Source organism: Mus musculus, chromosome 2 (assembly GCF_000001635.26).
Source record: "Mus musculus strain C57BL/6J chromosome 2, GRCm38.p6 C57BL/6J".
NCBI lineage: Eukaryota > Metazoa > Chordata > Mammalia > Rodentia > Muridae > Mus > Mus musculus.
Window position 1 is genome coordinate 58,766,588 of NC_000068.7, and position 23,407 is coordinate 58,789,994.

Genomic DNA, 23,407 nt, shown 5'->3' on the forward strand with positions numbered 1-23,407 from the left:
TGACTACAAAGCACAGGACACAAACCCACCAATACCTAAAAATTCACCTTTGCCCCACAAAGGATAGTGATAATTATTATCAGTACTAACTTGAAAAGGAGAGAAGATGGTAAGATAAACAGTTTAAACCTGAAAGAGTTAGGTATGGTGGTGCATGCTTGCAAGCAAAGCACATGGGAGGTGTTGTATGAAGGTCAGGAGTTCAGGCATGGCTTTCACTACATAAGTCCAAGACCAGCCTGGATTACATGGGATCCTGTCTTAAACAGACAAATGCACAGAAAAACAAATCTGACCGACTCTGACTGTCACTCTTACTCCTTCATAACTTTCTTGTGCTTTGAAGGATTTTCCTGCTTGCTGCTACATAGTTTCTATGGCTTAGCACAATGTAAGTTGATCTTTAGTTCATAACAAGCATAAAGCAGCTGTACCTGGCTGATGAGTGGCCAGATGGAATAGAGGTCCAGAGACCTGGTCCTCTTGCATGCTGCTGTTTATAGGTTATATATCTGTACAATATATTCTCCTGTAGGATGGGGATGGGGTGTTTCTGTGAACCAGGCTGGAAGTGGACCACTTTACTTCTGCACGTATTCCAGCGCCTGGAACTTGAGAACATGCTGTTGTCTACCTGGAAAGAGACCTGGGAAGTTAGCATTACCTGTAAACCCAGAATGAAGAGGAAACAAACTTGGCATGTAACTCATCAGTCTCTGCCATACACATGGGAGATGAGAACAATTGAAAAATATGATAGAGGTGCTAGAAAGATGTTTTTCAAATTCAATATCCAAATATATATTTTATCATGTTGTCACAGATGCCCTTTATAAAATCACTAACTGGTACCCTCTGCTTCATCCAAGCAATTAATTTTAATTTTATTGAGCATATAATATAATTACATTTCTCCCTTAATTTTTCTCTCTCCAAACCCTCCCAAATACCACTCCCCATTTTCCTTCAAATTTATGGCTTCCTTTTCACTAATTGTTATTGCATGCATATATGCATATACATATACAATCCTAAATATTATCTGGTCCTGTCCATGAAATGTTGCTTGTATGTGTGTTTTCGGGGCTGACTATTTGGCACTGGCCAACCAATTAGTGTACTCTTCCCTGAGGAAGAACACCTCTACCCCTCCCAGCTTTCTTTGGTTGATGTGTGTGTGTGTGTGTGTGTGTGTGTGTGTGCTTGAGATCTCATGTGCTTTTCTCCATCCAGTTTTGCATACCCATTGGCGTTGGTCTTATTCAGCTTACATTTGGGCAATTATGCTGGTGAGACTTTATGAGTGCAGTGTCTGATGTTACTAGGTGATACCGTCTCCCAACAAACTCCCTGGTCCTCTGGATCTCACGGACTTCCCCTCTCCTCTTCTACAATGTTCCCTGATCTTTAGATGCATGAATGCTTTGTAGTTGTATCCATGGAGACTGGGCTCCACAACTCTGAATTTTGACTGGTTGTGATTTTCTGTAATGGTCCCCATCTGTTGCAGAGAGGTTTTCTTGATGGGGTTGGAGGTAAAGATTACACTTACCTTTGTTTATAAGGACAAATTTTTATAGATTGTTGTTAGGGATTGTGCTGGTTTAGTAAATTAGTGGTTGTAGATTCTCCTCCAATAACCATGACTTTCCTAGTTCTGAGCAGTTAGCTAGATTTCCAGTCCCATGAGTGTTTTACTCTTGTTGAGTGGGTCTTAAGTCCAATTAGAGAACAATTGGTCACTACCAAGATATGAGTGCCACTATTGCACCCTTAGGGTTACCTTTGCCGTACTGGTCATTAATGTGGTTTATAGACATCATAGCTACATAGGACTGTTGGTTGCCTCCCTCCTTTAGAAGCTTGCAGGATGCCTTCTGGTACCATGCAAGCTCATCTCCAGGTAGGGAGCATTCAGATCAGTTCAAGCTCAGGGGGCTTTGCGCCATGTTTCTGAAATGCATGGTATCTTCAGAATTTTAAGTAACGTGGAAAAATCATTGCTTCATAAAGCTTCATAATATGCCTTTAAATGTTTATAGTCCTTCTTAATACACAAAATGCATAAACCCTATGTTGTAAATTAATGCCATATGGCAAAATCTTTTAAGCTACTGGGGACATTTAAGAGTGAGTTTGTTCTGGAAGTTATTACGCAAAATTCTGAACATTTTTTTTACAGTGCTTCTTATTCCTGCCCAATGCATTTCTACCTTTTTCTGAAAAATTCTAGACAAAGATCATCTTGTTTGGAACATAAATCACAGTCAGTACCACCAGAGATCAATGTTGGCCAGTGGTCTTCAGCTGTGTGTTACTTCTTACTAAAGCAGTCAGGCTGGTCATGGTGTCTACAGGCGATGCTTAGTGAATCTGACTTGGGACTAGTGTCAGGAGCTAAGCTTGCTTCTGTCTACACATGTCTCCAGAAATCTGCAGACACTCTGCCTGATTACTGCAATATCAACAGTTCAAAGCAGAACACAAACTGCAAACTATCCTAACATCTGTTTCAGTTTTATGGTCAATCCGAATGATTGTAATTTAGATGTCCTGGTACCACACAGTGAGGTTATTTTCAATCTCCTGTATTTTGCATATTACAAGGGGCCTGCTTGTACTTAGACCTTGATCTACGCACAGCAAGAAAGTGCTTAACTACTCATAACAAGAAAGGAGCAAAGTCCCCGAAAAATCAACAGTATCTGAAGCTTACCTTAAACATCAGCCTGCCTTGCTGTCTTGTCTCTAGACTTTATGCCTGGCTTCCATTGTTCATTACTACCTTAAGGCCCCATAGAAAAACCTCCTAGAGGATTCCAGAGAAGAGAGCAGTGAGGGTACATGAGAAGCACCGTGCCTAGACAAAAAAAGTATAATTATGTCCTGTGATTGAGAGTGACTGTACGCTGCCCAGGAATTATTGTTAAGTAGAAACAGGATGCTTGGTGAGATCAGACCACCCAATAGTTCTGTTGATCTTTTGCAGGAGGGACACCCACTCAGCAACCTCAGGAATTTCTCCAGACAGCCCCCATGAAGGCCGGTGCTAGCCTTCTTTGGATCTGCTGCCCAATGCTGCCCACATCAGCCAGGCACCACTAAGTATCTTTTTCCCTCCAAGAAAACTTAAGTCAGTTTCATTTTTTTTTCCTGAATCCTGCAACAGAGATGTGGGCTCAAATGCAAGCCAGAGCAGTGTTATCTGATATGAAATGTAGAAGTCTACATACGTGGACACTGAGAACGTACAGGGATCCATGCCTGCACCTGATTAAACTTGAGAGTGGCAGAGATGATGATCTGAAGAATATAATGGTTTCATGTGTTGCTGAGCAAGTGACTTAATCAGAGATGAGCTAGTACTCAAAGCCAAGTGTGCCTACATTCAAATGGCAGCTGCCTAGCACTCCTTGGCTTTTGCTTTCTGTACTTCACTCTATACACACCATATATGCACACCACATACATCACACCATATATACCACACCACATATACCACACCATATATACCACATCACATAAACTACACCACATATACCATACCATATATACTACACCACATATACCACATCACACATACAACTCCACATATACCACTCCACATATACCATATCGCATATGCTACAATACATATACCATATCACATATACCACCCTGTACATTCCACACCATATAGAGCACATCACATATAGCATATCACATATACCACATCTCTTACATCAGACCCATATAGACCACACCACATACATCATACTGTATATACACCATACATGCTGCATCTCTTATAACACACTGCACCATATTTGCACCATACTACATGTCTTTTGTTTCTGAGTAGATTTCTGACAGCCTTCTGTGTACGCTGCTTCTTCCTAGCCTTCAGACCCTCCCCTCTGTTGCTGATTCTGCTTGGTGCACACCTGGATGCCCTCTCATGTAGGCCACCGACAGGACACTCTTCTCCTCTCTCACTGGCATATTCTCCCATCCTTGGGGTTGATGTATTCCTAGCAGGTTGTGACATGATCAATTATAATTTTCTTTTGAGATAGGGTCTCACTATATAGTCTGGTCTGGCATCAAATGCACTGTGCATCTCAGGCTGCTCTTCAAACTCATAATCCTCTTGCCTCTACCTCAGAACTCTGGCTGAAGGTATGCATTACCATGCCTAACTGCCGATTGTCAACATATTTTATTAGACATGGCAACCTTTGACTGGAACATCTACCCTAAAGTCAGACAATAAGATAAATACAAAAACAAATTAGTGGGATGGATGACCTACCACAGTCAAGTTCTGAACTTACAAGCCTTGCTCCATCATGATTTGTTTCTTCAGTGAAGAACAGAAAAGACTTGAGATGCTTCCTTTAAAGCTTGAGGTTATCACAGTAAATTTTTAAATAAAGGCTCCTGGTTGGGGTGGACAATCAGAAAACACAGTAAAACTGGCAGGGGTCCCTTTGCTTTCCAACACGTACATTCCACATCCTTAGCACGTGACACTACACATGTCACGTGAGCACCTGCCACTAGGATGATCATATCCGTGAAGATGCCGGCTGATGCTACTATAAACAAAACCATCTCCTTGAACAATGTGTACACACACATGATTCTCTTTACTAATTTAGGACATAACACCTACATGCTTTCTTTCAGATTAATGACATAAATGAGCCAAATTTTTAGCACAATCCAAGACATCTACGCACACTCAGAAGTAAATTAAACGTGCAACAAAACAAAACCGTTAGAACTGAATGCTACCCCCTTTGCTCTCATCATGGTGACAATGGTAGGCACCTGCTCATTTTTTATTGACAGTTTGTCTGCGTTGGTGGGAGCCCGAACAGAATGAAGGCATTTGCACAGTTTATGCACAAGGAACTCCGGTTGGAGGGAGATGGAGAAGACATTGAAGACATCTGTGCGGGGACAGACAGATACTGCATGTTCAAAACAGGCCCCGTGCTCTCCGTCAGTGTAAGTAGGGGACAGCTGCAGGTCAGCTAGCCTTTGTGGGCTGGACACTGAACTGGGACCATCTAAACACAGTTCCCTTCCCACTCTGCTGTGTCTTCTGACACAAGGAACCCAAGTGAAGAGGCTAATACAATTCGAGACAGGGCAGAGCACGCAGGGTCACTACTTCCTTTATACTCACTACTTAACTGTTAGGTAAGGGCAGAAGTCTTCAAGGCTCATCCCTCTTTCTATTCCTAACTGATCAACCCTTTCCCCTTCCCAGCCATTTCCTTTCCTCTGTCTTTTATTTATCTTTAGGAGCCTTGAGCTATTTATTCATAGAGGCCAAGTCTCAGGATTGATAGAATTCAACACAAACAAATTTACTGAAAAGCGGCAAGTGCATTTGCGCAGAGGTCTTGTGATGTGTTCTGCTCTCGTTCAGAACCTGACAGCTCTTCTGGACACTGTCTAAGATGTGATGCAAGCAGAGTGATTCTCTGAGCAGTTCCCATTCATGACAAGCACTTAGGAGGGTATCTGTACATGGCCACCCATTCTGCCCGACTCGGCTTTCCACACAGGGCTATATTCTTAAGCCAAAAGTCCAAGTCTGTGATGTGTTTGGATGTGGTAGTCCTCTTGAGAGGCATAAGAGACAATGAGTTATCCCTGCATAGGTATGGCAATTCTGAAGAGTTCAGTTGTAAAATGCTCTTGATGTTAGGGAATGTCGCAACTCACTGATCCCTCAGGTGACTCAGATTACCCCGGGATAGAATGTCCCGAGAGCAGGGAACATGGGGGAACCAAAGAAAACATGCATGATAATACCAGTGGGCCAGTGAAATGGATCGCATGAGGTCACGAGTGCCTGAAACCTGTTTTTGCTTCTAATAGCAGAATCCATTCGCTTATTAATTTGTTCAGTCAATAAAAAATTATAGACTACATAACTTAGAAGAAGCTAAATGTCCCCTGATATTGTCCTATTAACTTTTCAGTTAAAACCCTTTAAACAATAGTTATTTGTTCTATTTTGTACAATAAATGGGGAGAGAAAAAGGAACAATCACACACACACACACACACACACACACACACACACAAATGAAACTTCTCTAAATGATCAGAAACACTTCATCATAAGACAAAACCTGAGGTGATTCTGGTGTCCTGTCAAGGACCATGACCCAAATGGTCAAAGCTAGCCACTTAGAATACTAGACAGGCAGGCAGTTCCCAATACAGACCATGTTGCAAATCTCTAGTAGCTGCAGGGAGAGAGGGAAAGAGGGAGGGAGGGAAAGAGAATGAGAGAGAGATTTTTAAGAGAAATAGGAGTCTATTTGTAATTGTATCATCATATTGAAAACTAAGTGCTGATCCTAAGTTAGCAAATGGCTGATTTTGAAGGACCCTAGTAGATGAAATAATAACTCATCTGCTAATTTACAGTTGAAGCGAATGACAGTTTATTTATTCATTGCAGAGCCAGCGCCAGGGCCCCAAACTTGTTAATCTTGAACACACAGATCGATACAGACTTGATTCCTAGATCCAGGAGGCTTTATGAAGCTTTCAGAAATGAGGGCTTACTGGATGGGAACAAAAAATGGTGACCCCAGAGGCCCACAGTTTAATATTCTTGGTGACCGGAAGGAGAGGGAGCTCTGGTTGGGAACAACACGACCACAGCTCTAGTGGGTTTCCACGATCTCTGTGGCCGTGGATCGATACACAGACTCTGCTGCCATCAGGTTAGAAGTGAAGTAGCCACTGGTAAAAGTCAGCTCCAACTTCTGCAAGCTACTGCATGGACGGTCTTTCTGAAGATTTATGAGACCCAACAGAACCATCAGAACTGGCTAAACCCTCTAGTCCGTGTTCACTGACCCCTAGTCTGGTGACTAGGATTGTTTTGACATAAGTGCTGAATTAAACCAGGCTGTGGTCACGATCTGTGGCAATTTAAACTTATTCACAGGTTCAGCCTAAGTTTGAAACTCTTGGGTGGGAACGGAAGCCACATTTCTCCATCAGAGTCCTTCTGAACTCACACAGAACTAACACCAAATGATCAAGGCTACATTTGAACAGTAAAATTAGTTTACTACTCCACTCCTTAGGGTGAAGTGAGGGTGTGTGAAATGGATGCCCAAATTAAGCTTCCTCGGCTTCCTCTGTTTCCTGTCAGTTATGTATGGGGGCGGGATTCTTCTCACATACACTCGTTGAAAAGAACCCCACAGGCAGACGCAAGATGCTGCTGCCCCAGCACACCTGTACTCTCTGCCGTCCACCTCTGCTCTTGACAGTGAGCGGCTCAGTTTAACCGGCTCTAGGATGCCTCTCTCTAGTCCTCACAGATGGACACATCCATCAGCATGCCATGTAGGCATCACTTAGAGATGACTTACGTTTTCCCAAGCGTTGGCACAGTCTTAATGATTATGCAAATTTATACAAGGGCTGTTAACTCATAAAGAAGAAAAAATACACCCTGCTCACTTATGCGTGTGAGATATATAATGACTCTCCACTCTCTCAACAGCACGGGATGGGCATCCCCTCCATTTCCATTATGCTCCACGAACTCATCAAATTACTCCACCATGCACACTGCTGTGATGTTACCATCATCAGAATTGGAACGTCAGGGGGAATTGGTGAGATGGATTGATTTCTACCATTAAAACCGAGTGATTCTTCATACATCCCCGTGTTAATTCAAAGTATACCAACATGTTCAGAGCCCAACAGAAATCCAGATGGGCTACAAAGTACTGGGAGGCTGGCGCTTGGGCATTTAAAGATATCTCTCTCTCTCTCTCTCTCTCTCTCTCTCTCTCTCTCTCTGTGTGTGTGTGTGTGTGTGTGTGTGTGTGTGTGTGTGTGTGTCTGTCTGTCTGTCTGTCTGTCTGTCTGTATGATTCCACGGTTGGTTCAAAAGAGAAGAATTGTTAGAAAGTATGATTTTATCGTATGTTCTATTTTTGACCAAAATTAATGTGGGGAGAGCAGGGCTTATATGGCTAACAGCTCGCAGTCAATTATAGGGGAAAGCCAAGGGAAGATCTCACTGCAGGAACTGAGTCAGAGGCCTTGGAGGAGCGCTGCTAGGCCGTCCTTATGGAGACAATTCTTCAGTTGAGGCTCCCTCTTCCCAGGTGACTTCAGTTTGAGCCAAGTTAACAAAAACTAATCACCACATAGCTAGGGTAGGTTTCCAGCCTGAGAGATTCTATGTGACAGGAATGGGGTATTCAGGTAAAGAAAATTATAAGGATTTACCTGTTTTATTTGTTCAGTATTGGACTTTATGGAAAAACATTGCCTTTGGTTGGTCTCAGTGGTTTCGGCTCTTTTCTTGGTCCCGTGCTTTACTCAACTACACAGCAAAAAGGACCATGTGGGCTTGTAGGATAGGTCCAGTGATTGCGTAAGTTCACCCAAAAGCTTTCCCCGCTGCCCTTCAACTGTTTCTTAAGGAGCAGGTCTTCTCAGGGTGCAGATGCATTTTAATGGAAAGGCTTGGTAGAGTGACAGGAAACATAGTTACACAGAAGGGGCTGAGCTTTTAAAAAGACAAATCCCCCCAGAATTGCTTGAGTAAACATCTAGGAGCAAGAGGTGGTCTCACAAAATCCTCAGAGGACAAGAGAAATGGCACGCTCACAGAGATGGCTCTGACTAAGATGGAGCAAGTTAGAAAGGACCACAGCCTTTTTAGGGCTATAATCCAGAAACAAAGCCAGCCCAAAGCCCCTCACATGTGAACAAAAAAATATTTTTTGTGTGTAGGTGAGTGCTCTTTCAAATGGAAAGGGAGAATGGAAGCAGTCAGTGTTGGCCAGACATCCTTCTAGATTGTAGTTTCCCAAATGATCAGTCTCAGGGAACAAAGTGCCTGGGAAAGACATGGGAACTGTTATTAAGGCTGCCTGTAATTCTCGGTTTGTGGGATACACTGACCTGCCTTCTGAGCTCACAGCTACACACCCTGGCCACCTGACTGCTGCAGTTGCCATTTGATATGAGTGAGCCTCCAGCTAGTCACTCTGGTGGCCGTCCAAATCATGGTCATGGTCTTGTGCTTCATGATAACACGGTATAGACAACAACAAGATTGTACCGACATCATGGAGGCCTGCCTGTAAATGGAGGGAAAGCAAGCTATTGGATGGTGCAAATAGCTTCATTTCAGAGTTGCATCTAAGACAGTCTCATTTGCTCTGTTTGAAGCAACACTGTATTTGAAGATGGAAAATACAAATATTACTTATTCTTTTGCTGATATGAACATTCCTTAATGGAGAAAAAAAAACTTTGATAAAGGAAATGTACACAATTAAAGAGAACTTTGGTTTTAGAGAGACTAGGCTCCAAATGCTTCAGTGTATCTACATGTTAAGCCAATATGAGGAAAATACATTTTCAACTGCCTTCTCAATGTTTTAGGGCATTCAGGATAAAGTAGAGAGTCCTTGTTTGGCTTACTTACAGTGTGTCTGGCCAATCAGAACTGTATCTTCAGAAGCTACTTGGATGTTTAGTTTTAGTTGTCAACTTGACACAACCTAGCATCTATCTTGGGTTAACCTGTGGGTGTATCTGGTTGGAGACTGTCTTAGTCTTAACTCAGTTTGTTGATGTGGGCATGACCATTCCCTAGGCAGGAGGTCCCAAATTGTGTAAGAGTAAGGAAATGCAGCTGAGCACAAGCAAGCTAGCAAGTATGTGTGCACCCATTATTTTTCCCTCTGCTCATGACTGTGGATGAGACTGACTGCTTCTAGTTCCTACTTTAATTTTCTCATAATGGTGGACTGTAAGTTGGAATTGTAAACCTGGTCTCTCTGCTTTTGTTAGGTTGTTATCACAACAACAGAAATTAAACTCTGACAGCCACCTTGGGTATCTAGTGGGAAGTGTAAAGAGTTCCCTAATTGACTTGACTTTGGCATATTGGAATATATACAAATCCATGAGGAGTCTGCAATCCATAGCTAGGGTTGCGTGTTTTTTTTTTTTGTTTGTTTGTTTTGTTTTGTTTTTTGTTTTGTTTTGCTTTTTTCCTGTAAAGTGCCAGATAATATAGGTTCTGGGCTTTGCAAACTATGCCACCCCATAGCTCAGATACAGCAAGGACAGTATGTAAATGAATGTGTGGATCATGTTGCAACAAAGCTTTGTTTACTAAGACAGGTGGCATGTGGCCTGAGGACCAGAATTTGCAGACCTGTGTTCTGTGGTATCGTGATAGAAGCATGTACTCACTGATTTCTATTGACCACTCATGATGTGTTGGGTATGGCACCAGGCCAGGCGAGAGGACAGTGAGCTGACACTGTTCTTAGATTTATATAGCTTGTGTTTCATCAGAGAAATAGACAAATGACAGTTAAAAAAGAAAAAAAGAGTACCATTTAGATATATCTTCGCAGTTAGGCTGTCAGTAGAAATTGGCATAAATCAAAAGATGGGTCCCCAAAGGCCTTGAGAAATTCTCTGGACCCCATCTTTGTTACTTTTCCCTTATTTATGCTCATTTCTTCGGTTGTCTCTCCATGGCTTAGACTTTTGGAAGGGAGTGGCTACAGCTGACACCAAAGGAACGTTGGCATTAGTGTAATAAGAGGGCTTTGGGAGGAGAAGGACACCCAGGCAGGGAGAGTAAGAGATGACAGGAAATAGCATCTTAGTGGGCCCCTGCCCTTTGAGCAAGACAGACTTTGCAGCAATGGAAGGGCAGCCAAGAGGCTTAATTTGCATGGAGTCCGGGAGAAGAGGGAGGACATGTGATGAGACTCTGAAGGAAGAGAGGGGAGAGCTGCCAAAAAATTATAGTAATCGAGGAGTTTGTAGGAAGATTAAATATCAAGTAGTCACATCACTTTATGAAAGCTACTTGCTGGCAGGCTCATTTACTTTATTCCTGACCTAATTTATTCAAATTTGAGCCCGAAGGCTGGCACTAATTTGCATGTCCAAGAGTCCTGTTTGTCTTGAAACCTAAACCTCACCACATTGAAAATTCGAATCTTTGAAGCCGTCCAATGAGAATGCCTGTTCTAAAGGTTATTCGATTGCACTTAGGGAAAACCATTTTTGAAGATGGAAGCAGGAAGAATCATTAACAAACAGCATTAATTAATGTTGACAGAATAGGTCGCATACGACAGGACCCGAAAGTCAACTCGAGGCAATCTCCTGGGATCACTTATTTGTTCCTCATTGCAGGGATTGCACCAGGCTCCGTTGTAATAACAGATACAGCTGTAGACTCCTTCTTCAAGCCTCGATTTGAGCAGGTCATCTTGGATAACGTGGTCACCCGAAGCACTGAGCTTGACAAAGAACTGGCTAATGATCTGTTCAACTGTAGCAGAGAAATCCCCAATGTTCCAACCCTCATCGGACACACGATGTGTACCTATGACTTTTATGAAGGTGAGAATTGTTTGCACACCAGGGAAGCAGTAGGAAAACACAGGCTGCTTGTTATACAAACCCACGATTTATATTAAAACTGCACGCTAGCAAATTAATAGTGTGGGTTTTCAAGGGGAAGCAAATAGCCTTTTTACTTACTAAAGCATAGCAACATAAGGGCTTAATAAGCAGCTGAGAAACATGCAGAGTGACTTTATATTGAGAATGGGTTTAATCCTGTATCAATTTGAATACTGAAATGCAATTAGTGATATTGACAGCATCTCCTCTCTGCCCGTGACTTTTACTTAAATTGCTGTCTTTAAGAATGAGGAATATGCTGGTTCTATGCCTTTGTCGTTCTCCTCAACCCCAGGCAAGAAAGAAGACTAAGGAATGGAGAGAAATGTTTAATTAGACAGATCCTCTGGGGATGTGGTGGTCTCAGAGTGGGGGCTTTTAGCCTACAGCCTAAACGGTCTCCACACCTAGTGTAGAGTTAAGTTGAAAGTCACTGTCAAATAATGGCTCTCGTGCGAAGGGATGAGGGGCAAGGCAAAAGAGAAACAGGGCAAAACAATCTCCTGAGAAGAATGAGGATTGTACTCATTGCAGAAGAAACTACACTGTCTTGAGCCTATAGTGTTTCACAGTAAATCTTGTGCTGTACATATATTTATATAATCATTAGAGTTGATGTAAGACTTTCATCACCAACTTCTACCTTTCTCTCAATCAATGTTGGCATGTTACTTTAGAAAGTTGTGCATGGAAAGAGGCTGTACTCTGCTTACATTTGTTCAGGTTAGTAAAGGTGTTGGAGGTGTTTCTACAACAGGCAGCAGGGGTAGAGGGACAGGGTGAGACTGTTCTAGGACATCAGCTCTGAGGCCCTTCATTTAGAGTGTCACCCACCCATGTGTTTCCACACACAGCTCATTAGCAGAAGCCCAGTAGAGTCAGTGTTTCCATTGGCCTGTGAGATACTGTTTCAAATATGAAAGATTTTTGCCAACATTTGTAATTTCTAGAGCTTTCAATCTGAAATTCTAGAATTTTGGCTGTCTGACATGAGAGAAAATAGTATTAAAAAGTACAAAATAGTTGATGCATGACAGTCCTGGAAAGACACATCTGGGGCTACTTAAGCTGGGGCTGGGTGAGGTGAGAGAACTCCTATGTGCCTGCGCAGACCCTTATATTCAAATTATGTACAACCTCTGGGCCTACTGAGTTTGACTCAGCCTCAATAACACAGAGGTATTGGCAGGCAGCACTAAAGAGGAGAGAAGAACAGGAAAAAGCTGGCTGCCAGGACAGAAGCCAGAGGGAACAGGAACAAAGGAAAGGAAGTACTTCCTTAGGGAAGGACTGTGAAAGTCATGGATAGCCACTAGCTATACGGGTGGGTATAAAGGGTCAGGCTACAGACACAGTGAAGGGGTGACATCAGATTGTTCTCCATCTCCTCTGTGCCTACTGGTCAACCCAGTGCGATTAAGCAAGGCAGAAGGAATAGGGACAATCTGGATGGGAAAACCTGAGTAAAGGAATAGCACAAAGCCTCGGGGGTATGCAAGGGACACAGAACACACCAGTTGTCTATGTCTGGTCTTAGGGAGAGTGGCAGTATTCAAACCATTTGCCTCAGGAGCATCACTGAGGTATGAAACCCTTCTCCCCTGGTATCTCCACATGGCCTATGCCCCTGTCACTGCATCAGCTGAGGGTCTCCTCAAAGGACAGCTTTCTCTGTGACCCCCTTCACCCCATTCCTGATGTCCCCACTGTCTTTCAAAACCGGGCACTTCGGTACATTCTGCCTTGTGTATGAGATGTGAACCAGGTGAGGTCATGTTCTATAGTCCTTTAGAGGAAAGAGTCCACAGCCAGGTCCCCAGAAGAGGGTCACTCAAGAGGTAGGGACATAAGCAGACAGCCTTCTGAGGATGCTTCTGCCATGGAGGTGAGGCGGTAGCCACTAAATCACTCCATTCTCTTTCAGGCCAAGGTCGCCTAGATGGGGCGTTATGCTCCTTTTCGAGAGAGAAAAAGCTAGACTACTTGAAGAGAGCATACAGAGCTGGTGTCAGGAACATTGAAATGGAATCGACTGTGTTCGCAGCCATGTGTGGCCTGTGTGGCCTGAGAGGTAAATTTCTTGTGAGTTCTAAGTTCCCCTCTTTCACCAAGGTACCTTATGTTCATTCTTCAAGAGAAGGAAAGGAGGGGGCCCCAACACATTTTATTTTGTGCTGAACGCATGCCTTAAAATTGTTTATACTATACATTATCTCATAGAGATTTGTGAGCGGGTAGGACACTGCTCCCATCAGGGATATGAGAAAATGAAGTTCAAGGACCCAAGATTCAAGGGCGTCTGCTGTTTGATGACATAGCTAGGACTCAGCTCCAAGTTCATTGTTCTCTATCTTGGAAGTGGGTGCTCCTTTTTTTTTTTTTAAATCATAATTGAATTTGTTGAGACAGGATGCAAATGAGAGATTTCCAAAATAGTCTATCAGCCATAATTTTAATTAGCGTGGTCAGGAAAAGGTAGGAGGAGACGGTGCCATTTGGGAAAGGGCACATGGAAACCTGGGAGGCACGATCTGGGAAGTGTAAATGTAATGCTAAATATATCAAGAGCATGCAGGTGTGCTGCAGGAACAGGTGGGGAGTGGAGAGAGGCGGGGCGCAAGGGAGGGGGAGGGGCTGTCACACACTACACAGTTCTGAAGAGAAACCCAACAAGTGTTGCTGACAGTTCGATGTGAATTCCAGGAGAAAGGCAGACCCTAAGGATACCCAGAAGAGAGAGCTTATCACAACTGGGACAGACGTGTTTAGGTGACGATATTGGTGGCTGTGACATGCAGAGAGAGGACAGATGAGCAGTTGGACTTAAGATTCTTGGGCTTCTTTGAAGGGTTTGGACTCGAGGAATAAGCTTATATGTTGACGGTGTAAAGTGGCATTTGAAGCCCATACACGTACAAAGAACATAGACACAGACAGAAAGAGATCAAAGCTAATAGTTAGGGGGATGAAGTAGACCAAGGCGGAGTGACCAGTGATGTCACCAGTACACCAGGAAGGTATGCTCTGCTACCCCGAGAACAAACCACGTCACAGAAAGAATCCTGGTTTCTAACATCTGTCCTTACAGCCAATCTATTTTCTCAGGCATGTAATAAACACTGTGCTTATGGTAGCATGTCTGAAAATGAACTCTGGAATTAGAGTTCATAAGAGATTAATTGCAGAGACACTATTTTTAACCACCCATTACCTCAGGATACATGTGCATGACAATCCCTGTACTATCAACATGAAGAGTTACATATCCCTTCTCGCGCTGTTTAGGTTTTCTGCTTGTATGTGTGTGATATGCACGTCGGCATGTGTGTGGGCACATGTGTATGAGTGTGGGTACCATGTGGGAGCTGGAGGTCAGGAATCATTCGCAGCAGCTCTTCTACCTCAACCAAACCCGAAGCTCGACGACACGGCTTAATCCTGCTGGCCAGCTTGCTCTGGAGAACGATTTCAGGCAGGTCTACACACTTACTAAAGTCAAGTCGCAATGCAAAAGATTCCTTTCCAGGAAAGGCCTTCTGAGGTTTCCTTATCGAAACAAGTGACCACTTGACTCATATTTCTGCTAATATGTAAATGAGCAGATTTCAGTAACTAGTACAGTCAAATAGAAAATGCTGAGCCAATAGGCTGCCAGGTATAAGTGTAGTGATGACAATGGATTCCTTCTGTAAAAGTTACCTATTGACCCCCAGGGAATACCGTAGGCTTTGAATCCTGGGTATCTGTCTTTGTCTTTTGAGAGTCCTTTGGAGACTGGAGGGAAGCCATTCTCTTGAGAGAGCATTTCTGTCCCTGTGGCAGATCTCATGCCCTTGTTCTCCCGTGTACCTGCAGATATCCCTTCTCCATAACTTGCCTTCTTTAATCTTTCTACAGCGTACTGTGCTCGCTGCTGCTGCTGCAGATGCTGGATGCTGGTTTCAGCATCTACTCATCTCTCTCTCTCTCTCCCTCTCTCTCTCTCTCTCTTTCTCTCTCTCTCTCTCCCCCAAGTTACTGCTGCAGCCTTCATTTCATCACGCAGACCACTTTCAGGCTGCCAACACACACACACCAAAGGCTCTATACACTGCTGCAGCTCTGTAGCTCATCCAAGTATTACTGAGCAAATTTCTTCACAGTCACGGGGACTGTTAACCTCCCCCAAGACATCCTTGTTTTAAAACATGGATTTCTAGCAGGTTGGCTCTGGAAGATCAGCTCTCAGGGGCCAGACAGGACCACGGACAGGTTGCTATCATGTCCTCGTCTTTCATTTGCTAGTTCATAATATTTTTCCCTCATCCGTTCCCGGTGGTAAAGCTTGGACACTGGCAAACAAGCCTCTTTAACTTCAGCCCATTTACTCTCTAACTCTGCGTGAGCCAGGAAAGCATTGGGGGAAGGGCTGAGGGTATATTCACACTCTGCTATTCTAGCAGAAATTCAGGAAGGACATGAGTGACAAGCAGTATGGAGATGTCTCACCTGACCCCAGAGTACATGGGTTTCCAGCTCAAAAGACCTGTCTACCCTCCACGGTTATTACAGGGACCATCCCACCCTACTCTCCAGGCTGCCTTCTCTGGTGGCCTGGTCTATCTTTTTATACTATAAAGAGACAGCAGAACAACTAATGTGAATTCACACTTACTCGAGAGAGCTCACACAGTTTCTGCCTTCAGATAATATTATGCATTAACACCGATGCTCTTCTAGGAAGAGTTCTAACTCAGAGGACTCAGCCACAGCGTTGGCAGAGAGACATGCCATTCTGCATCTCCCTGCCTTGGGGAGGGCCTGTGTCCATGTAGCTCAGCACTCACCTTCACAGTTACTGAGACTTACTGAGACTTCATCTCTCAGGAGACCATTGTGTTACGACACCAACCTAATCACACATATCTATATCATGTATTTGATTTCTATGTTGCATATTCAACACTATTATCTTTATTTTTGGTTTGCTTATATTATTAACTTCTGTATTGCTTTATATAATGCATGTTCTAGTGTGCTTTCTGTTGCTGGGATACAACACTCTGACAAAAACCAACTATGGGGGGGTTGGGTCGGGGGGAAGAGTTTATCTAGATGGCTTACACTTTCACACCAAAGTTCATCATTGAGGGGAGTTGGGCCCTGTGATGCTTACTGGCTTGTACTCCATGGCTTGTTCAGCCTGCTTCCATATACAACCAAGGACTACCTGCTTATAGATGGCACTGCCTACAGTGAGCTGGGTCCTCCTCTATCAACCATTAATCAAGAAAATGCTCCAAAGGCCTGCCATAGGCCAATGTGATGGAGACAGTCCCTCAGCGGAGGCCCCCTCTTTTCAGCTGACTCTAATTTGTTTCAAGTAACAAAACCAAATCAACACAGTGCATGAGGGTGAGCCTTCGTTTTCTCTCCATTGTGATGTGGCACCAGAAGAACAGGGGCTTTGCCATTGTTCCATGCCCAGCACCTAGAATAATGCCCACCATATGGGAGCTCAGTAAATATTTGCCAAGTGAATGAATGTAAAGAATGGCAATGAAACTCTACTTGACCTTGGAAAATGGCCATAGAAAACCAGATTTTTCATTCTCGGGTCATATGAGTAGATCAGAATTGTTTGAAGGATGGGAGCCAAGAGTTCCCCTTGCTGTTAGATTTATGCAAACCTGCAGTCCCAGAGTCTGCTGTCATTTGTAGGTGAACAAACTGCCTGGAATAGGGCCACCCATATCCATCTGTCACTGCTGTTCTTTTGCTCATTGTCCCCAACAAATGTATTAGGAGTCCAGCACCAACTTAACAAAGACCTGGGTAAGGAAATAGTGGACTTCAAGTCACCCTACATCAGAAAGCTGTACCTGCAAAAAAATGCAAAACTAAGCAACCCAGTGCCTAGTAGGTGCATCTGTAACGTGACTGTCCCTGTCTTATGGTGAAATTTACTTCAATTAAGCCCCTGGCTTCTGATCAAAGATGATAACCCTCTCGGGCTATGAACTTGTGATAAATATATTCCGCCTGTATCTAGTTTTTATAGCTAGAACTGCATTTTGACACAAACTCACACAGCAATATATAAAACCTAATATTTGTCTAAGATTAGGCTCTGTTCCAGTCCTTCTCAATGCCTTCAGTTGTCTGCAACATACTGCGATTTTTCTTTAGAGTAAAGGAATAATTCCATGTTATTTCTTTTGACAGCTACTTGTAACTTAGGGAGGTATTCATTCTTTAGAGAATTAACTCTGAAACTGTTCAATAAAAAATATGAAAAACCCAGAAACTTGACTTGAATTCAACTTTTTAAATTCTTCTGTGGCTGTTCCCAGCCATGAAGGATCTTGGTGTCTGGAACCTATATGGTGACTACTGGTGAAGCCCAAATGATGTCACTGCAAAAATTAATGATTATTTTAGGTTTGTAGCTAGTGTATTTCTTAATCCCAAAATGGAAGTGAATCGGGTTTTTGAACAATTGTTCCACATGGATATTTGGCAACCACTTGCAACGCTCTACACCTTCACAAGACAAACAGCGGCCAAGGGTTCCTTAAGTTTTGCACCTTCTCCCAGCTAAGTCTCTGGAATTTGGCTTCAGTTCTGTGTGTCTGAGTTTGCTGCAGAAACACTGCTGCCTCTGGCAGGAGCTTCTCCGTAAAAACACAAGGCTGGTGCAGGTGGGGTGGTCCTCTGGCCCAAAGAATCAAAACATGTATCATGCAAAATCAGAGGCCAGTTTTGTGCTGTAAACATTGTGACCAGATAATCGTCTTGCTTCAACAAACAAACTGTAAGGACTGGGTGGTTCCGAGAGTCAGTGCTGGAGTCAAATAAAAAGGTCAGCAGCCACTGAGTGATATTGCTTAGCCGTGCCACGGCAATTCAACTTTCAGACTAAAAAATCAGGTGTAAATACGTAGTTAACGTATTACTTTGTTTAGGCTGGTCCTGAACTGAGATCCTTTGCCTCAACCTCCCAAATTCTGCAATTACAGTTGTGTGTTACCCCACCACACCTTGCAGTGTGTTTTCTCTTGATTAATAACCGTGCAAGTCCCTGTATGATGATCAAATTGGGCTAATTAGCATATCTATCACCTCAAACATTTTTCTATTTTTTGAGATGAAACATTTAACATTTAGCAATTTTGAGCCTGTTAATTTGACAAAGACAACATTAAGGAAAAAATACTTTGCAATATTTTAATGTACTTTAATAGAAGCCAGTATAGTTTTGGTTGACTGGCTTTAATTCTAATTCTAAGCTTCTCTCACTACTGCTAACACGCCTTGTGTGTGGCTGGCACAGCCTGTGCTGGCCTCTTTTTGCTACGGCACCAGGACCAGAGACCAGTACCTAAGATCTCAGGCTACATTTCCTGTGCTTCCAAGACATCGTTGTTTCATGATCCAGCACGCAGCAGTAGGCCATGGCTCTAGCATTGTGCTAGGCCTCCACAGGGATGACAGCATACTCTTCCTCTGACAAATGATGTGAGGCCCGAGGTAGAAACTGGGGGCTTGGGACGCCTCAGAAAGACAGCCTTCTCTGAGAGGATGAAGCCAGGTCTAGAGAGAATAACACAGCAGCCTAAGGAAACACAGCTAAACAAGAAAAAGGATGGATGAGATCTGACATCACCACCTTCCCATAGATGCTTCCTTCGTGCGGTACCACAAACTGGCAGATAGATACTGTTGAAAGATGATGTGCGTATGCCTGAACTGGAGAAAGCACACGTAACAGCTTTTAGTGGAAAAGGAATGTTTAAACAGTATTTGAAGCAAGAGAAAAAGACAAAGAGGTGGTTATATAAGGGACTGGATGCATTCCTAGAAGCCTCGATATCAAAGACACAACCCAGGACTCCAGCGCTAATGTAAACACCTGGATCTAGCTCTGGGCTTCTGGGTGAAAATGAAAACACGTTGTGTTATTCGGTACACTTTATATAACAAAAGAAAGCATTTGAGCTGTTTTCTTCTCTTGTTTGTTTTGGCAAAACTTTATCCAAACGTTAAACCTTACCCAATTATTAAACAAGTGGGATAGTCAGATCTGCTATAACAGGAAGCATCTTTAGTGACATTTTCGTAAGAGATCCAGGACAATCAAAGGATGGAATGTGAATGCCCGATTTAATTCAGCATGTCTTTACTGACCTAAAGGGTTAAGGTCCAGGTATGTACACTCATGGCAACTTTGTTTGATTCAAGAGTGGAGTTGAAAGTCTTTAGTTTCCAAAGAGTTCAGCCGGAAAGACTTTCTTTCCCTAAGTATTTACTGTCTCCCACCTCCCCCACCCACACTCTGTTTGAGTGTGTCTGGCATGTAGTCTATGAATCTGAATTACCTGCAGTCTCTGGCTCAGACACGGGGCCAGCATACCAAGTTTTGAGAGACATGAACATACAGATAAGTCATTTATATGTCCCTCATCCTGCTGGCCCCTCTGAATGTGAACTTCTCTACCTGCTTTGTGACAGGTGCTCAACGGCCTGAGATCCGAGTCTCAGAGGAGAGACAGAAAGTGGAAAGGCTCTGGAAGAATGATGGCATGATTCTAGTGTCTTCCACAGGAGGCAGACCAGGATGAAAGTGTGTTGGCTTTGTAGACTCAGATGTTGAGGAACAACAACAGCAGAGTGGGAGAAAGCAGAGGCTGGGGATAAGGAGAGAGAGAGAAGAGAGAAGCAGACAGATAAGTCCGGATGGCAGCTGCAGCCCCAGCCTTGCTGTTCCGTCTAACAGCCAGCTCATTGGCTTGCTGCTGTGCGCATGCGTATTGGCTCCTAGCCCTGTTACTTTTGTCCCCCATTAGTGCAGAACCCTGCTGGAGGTTTGATCTGAACCAGAGAGGTGCTGCTAACGCGGCACAGCAGAGGGCTGCGGGGAACCTAAAGGATTTAATGTCTGCGCTTTGAGGCCCTGGGTCCCCCAAATTATCCACAGGTGTTTTGAATGCATAGAAATCCATGTAGTTTGTTATGGGAAAAAGACACAGTGGCAACTTCCCTCAGCTTCTGGAAGAGGCCATAAAAGATGCCAAAGGGCTGAGACTTGCTAGGCATTACTGACTGGGCTCAGAACACAGTAAGCTCTGCCTTAGAGCTGTGTGTTCCCATTACATTCCTCCTGGGTCAGGTAGCTGACAATGTTCTTGGTGACAGCTAGGTCACCAAATGCCCCTCTTGGCCCCAGGAACTACTCTCCATGCCTAATCTAAGGATTATGGCCGCAAAACCACAGGCTTCACTTTGACAGGTTGTTTTGAGTAATTAGTCCCTTTTATTTGTTCATGGAAATAGGTAGGTGACAAGATCATTATATGCTGCTCCTTAGGGGGCTCTCCAGGGTGGAGGAAGCAAAGCCAAAATGGCTGTCACTTGCTCTCTCCGGATTTGACCTTGCCCTTGAAATTCAGGGGAAACATTCTGCTTCGTGCCTGCTCTGTGGAGAGTACAGAGCAAGAGTTTCCTTTTATCCTTCTGCCAAGCGAGGGGCTGGAGCTGGACTCTGAAAGCTCCCCGCATCTGCCAGCCACATCAACACTTCACAGACCTGCTGCTCATTAGCTTAAAAAGCATGGCGAGTGCTAGCTCACGGCTTTCTTGTTTACCTGTTCAGCCGAGTGGCTTGTACAACAAAGTGAATGGGTTTTCAGTAAAAAGGGTCCTCAGTGATGGAGTATTCGCCTCTTCTGCAGTTGAGCATTTTCACTGGCTCTTACTCGATTGTGAGCATCAGTTTGCTGGGTAGACCAGGGCAAGTCGTAGCAGTTCACCATATACCAGCTCAGGAGAGGAATGGCTGTTTAGGAAGGTGGGGATTTACTGGCTACTTACTTAGCCGTTCCATCATAATGGGCCATTGCTTTACCCGCTCTAAGCCGTCATCTCATCATCTGTCTAAGGGAACAAAAATATTACCTCATTCATGACGTGGCTGCCTGAAATACGATATCATAAATGCCTAGCAAGTACCAAGGACCAAACAAACAGTAAGATGCACGAATCAGGAAAATATTTGCAAATTTAATAACAAGACATTTATATACAAAATATAAAAGGAATTCATACAATTCAATAGCAGGGGGAAAAAAAGTAGCCCAATGGTCATTGAGCACCAGCCACAATGGCTAAGAAAAGGCGAAGAATTACAAGTGTTGTGAGGAGATTAAAAACAAAATGGAACCCTAGTATGCTGGTGATGGAGGGATGAATAATCATGGCCATCTTTGAAACTGGAAAAATCTCTCTCAGGCTAAAACTACTACGACCATGGTGTCTGGAAATCTCACTTCTGAATATCTAAGTTAAGGAATTGAATTCAGTCTATGGAAGAGACTGGTATTCACTAGCATTCACTACAGTATTGTACACAACAGCTGCCATAATAAAACCAACCAAAGTGTTCATCAGTGGATGAACAAACCACAACAGCCATATAAAATGGGATACTCTAGTCCTCACTTGATCTTAGTCAAAAGGCCAAGAAGCAGTGGGAAACTCTAGTCTTACAACGAAGGCAATTTAGGTATTTGCGACAACGCAGAAGACATTGTGCCAAGCGAAATAAGCCAGGCATGGGAAGAGATCCTGCCCAATCTCATTCGTGTATGAAGTCTTAAAACCTCAAATTTATAGGAATAGAGACTAGAACCATAGCTACAAGAGGCTGGGGAGTGGAGGTTTGGTGGGGTGGGAAATGTGGACATGTTGGTCAATGTTGCACCTAGATAGAGGAACAAATATAAATGCCCTAAAAATATTGTGATTATTGTTGATAGTAATGTATATATCTGAATGTCTAAATGAGTAAATTTTAATCGTTATTATGAAAAGTGAAGGAATGCATAGGTTAGACTGACTAAATCTTTCTATAATGCATGTATGTATTGAAATATTTCATTGTACCCCTAAGTATGCATAAGTATCATGTAGCAATGAAAAGTAAAAACTTAAAAGATAGCGTGCACTCTTGTGATTATAGTTTATTTCTTCCCAAATCTCTCAGTGAAGTCTGAAACGGTGAGTCAAGAAATATATATTACCCTATTCTACTTCTATGCCCAAACAGGTCGCTAATGTCCTCTGTGGCAATACACTTTTAGATGCTGACAGAGAGTAGCTCACCTTTGCCAATACTAAGTGCTTACTACTGATGCTGTTATAAACAGGCAGATTCCTCAGAATCAAAGACTTGATGTGAAATCGATAATAAAAATTGATACAGTATTCATTTTTTTCTATCTGGATTTTCCCAGTAGAACAAATCAAAGATTCTTCCCTTGGGTCAAGAGAATGGGAATTTTAATTTTTCAAAACACAGTTTGTTCTTTCTCACACGTTTTTGTTGCTGTTTTGTTTTTCAACATGTTATTTCCCTCATTCTTTGGAAATTAAATGCTAATGTGTTTGTCCTTTCACGTGCCTGAGATTTATGGTCAAACATTTGACTTGAGATCTTAATTTTTCTAAGAATCAGTATTTCTCTAAAATACCTTTATAGGTATTTTTCTAGCCAGCATCCTGTAGCTGGGCCACTCACCTCTGTTTGTCTCATTCATCTACAGCAAGCACATTCATGTACTGAACCCAGGAATAAAGATGTATCCTCAAAGAGGAGGAGCCTTCCCTCAGCTCTGAGGACAGCCCAGAGGTGTGTGTGCCTTGGGTGCTCTGATCTGAACACACTGGTTTCCTTACTCCAGTACACTGCAGAAGAAAGAACCAAGAGGGATTTTAATACTTTCTGTTAACTAGTTTAAATAAGTCTTGGAGGAAAGGAAGGAAGGAAGAAGAAAACTAGAAAATCCAGCCGATTGCGTCTACATTACAGGGAAACTATTTAAATGTACATGTTGAGAATGTTAGTGCTATAGATTAATAACCTGTAGAATAGATCAGCGCA

The 23,407-nt window shown here is 43.1% G+C and overlaps 1 protein-coding gene across 13 annotated transcripts in view; it reads left to right on the forward strand.

Annotated features, from left to right (window-relative positions):
* The window catches only part of Upp2 (uridine phosphorylase 2), a 229,530-nt gene that overhangs the window by 200,271 nt on the left and 5,852 nt on the right, over positions 1 to 23,407 (forward strand). For 11 of the 13 annotated variants that reach the window (XR_866022.2, XM_006498407.4, NM_001289660.1 and 8 more), the window contains 4 exons: positions 4,834 to 4,992; positions 7,529 to 7,643; positions 11,218 to 11,427; positions 13,415 to 13,561. Coding sequence is in view for 12 of the 13 variants with exons in the window: in XM_006498407.4 (XP_006498470.1) it covers positions 4,834 to 4,992; positions 7,529 to 7,643; positions 11,218 to 11,427; positions 13,415 to 13,561 (631 nt within the window). In the remaining variant the exon portion in view is untranslated. The other 2 variants (XM_011239206.3, XM_017319322.2) reach the window with 2 other exon arrangements.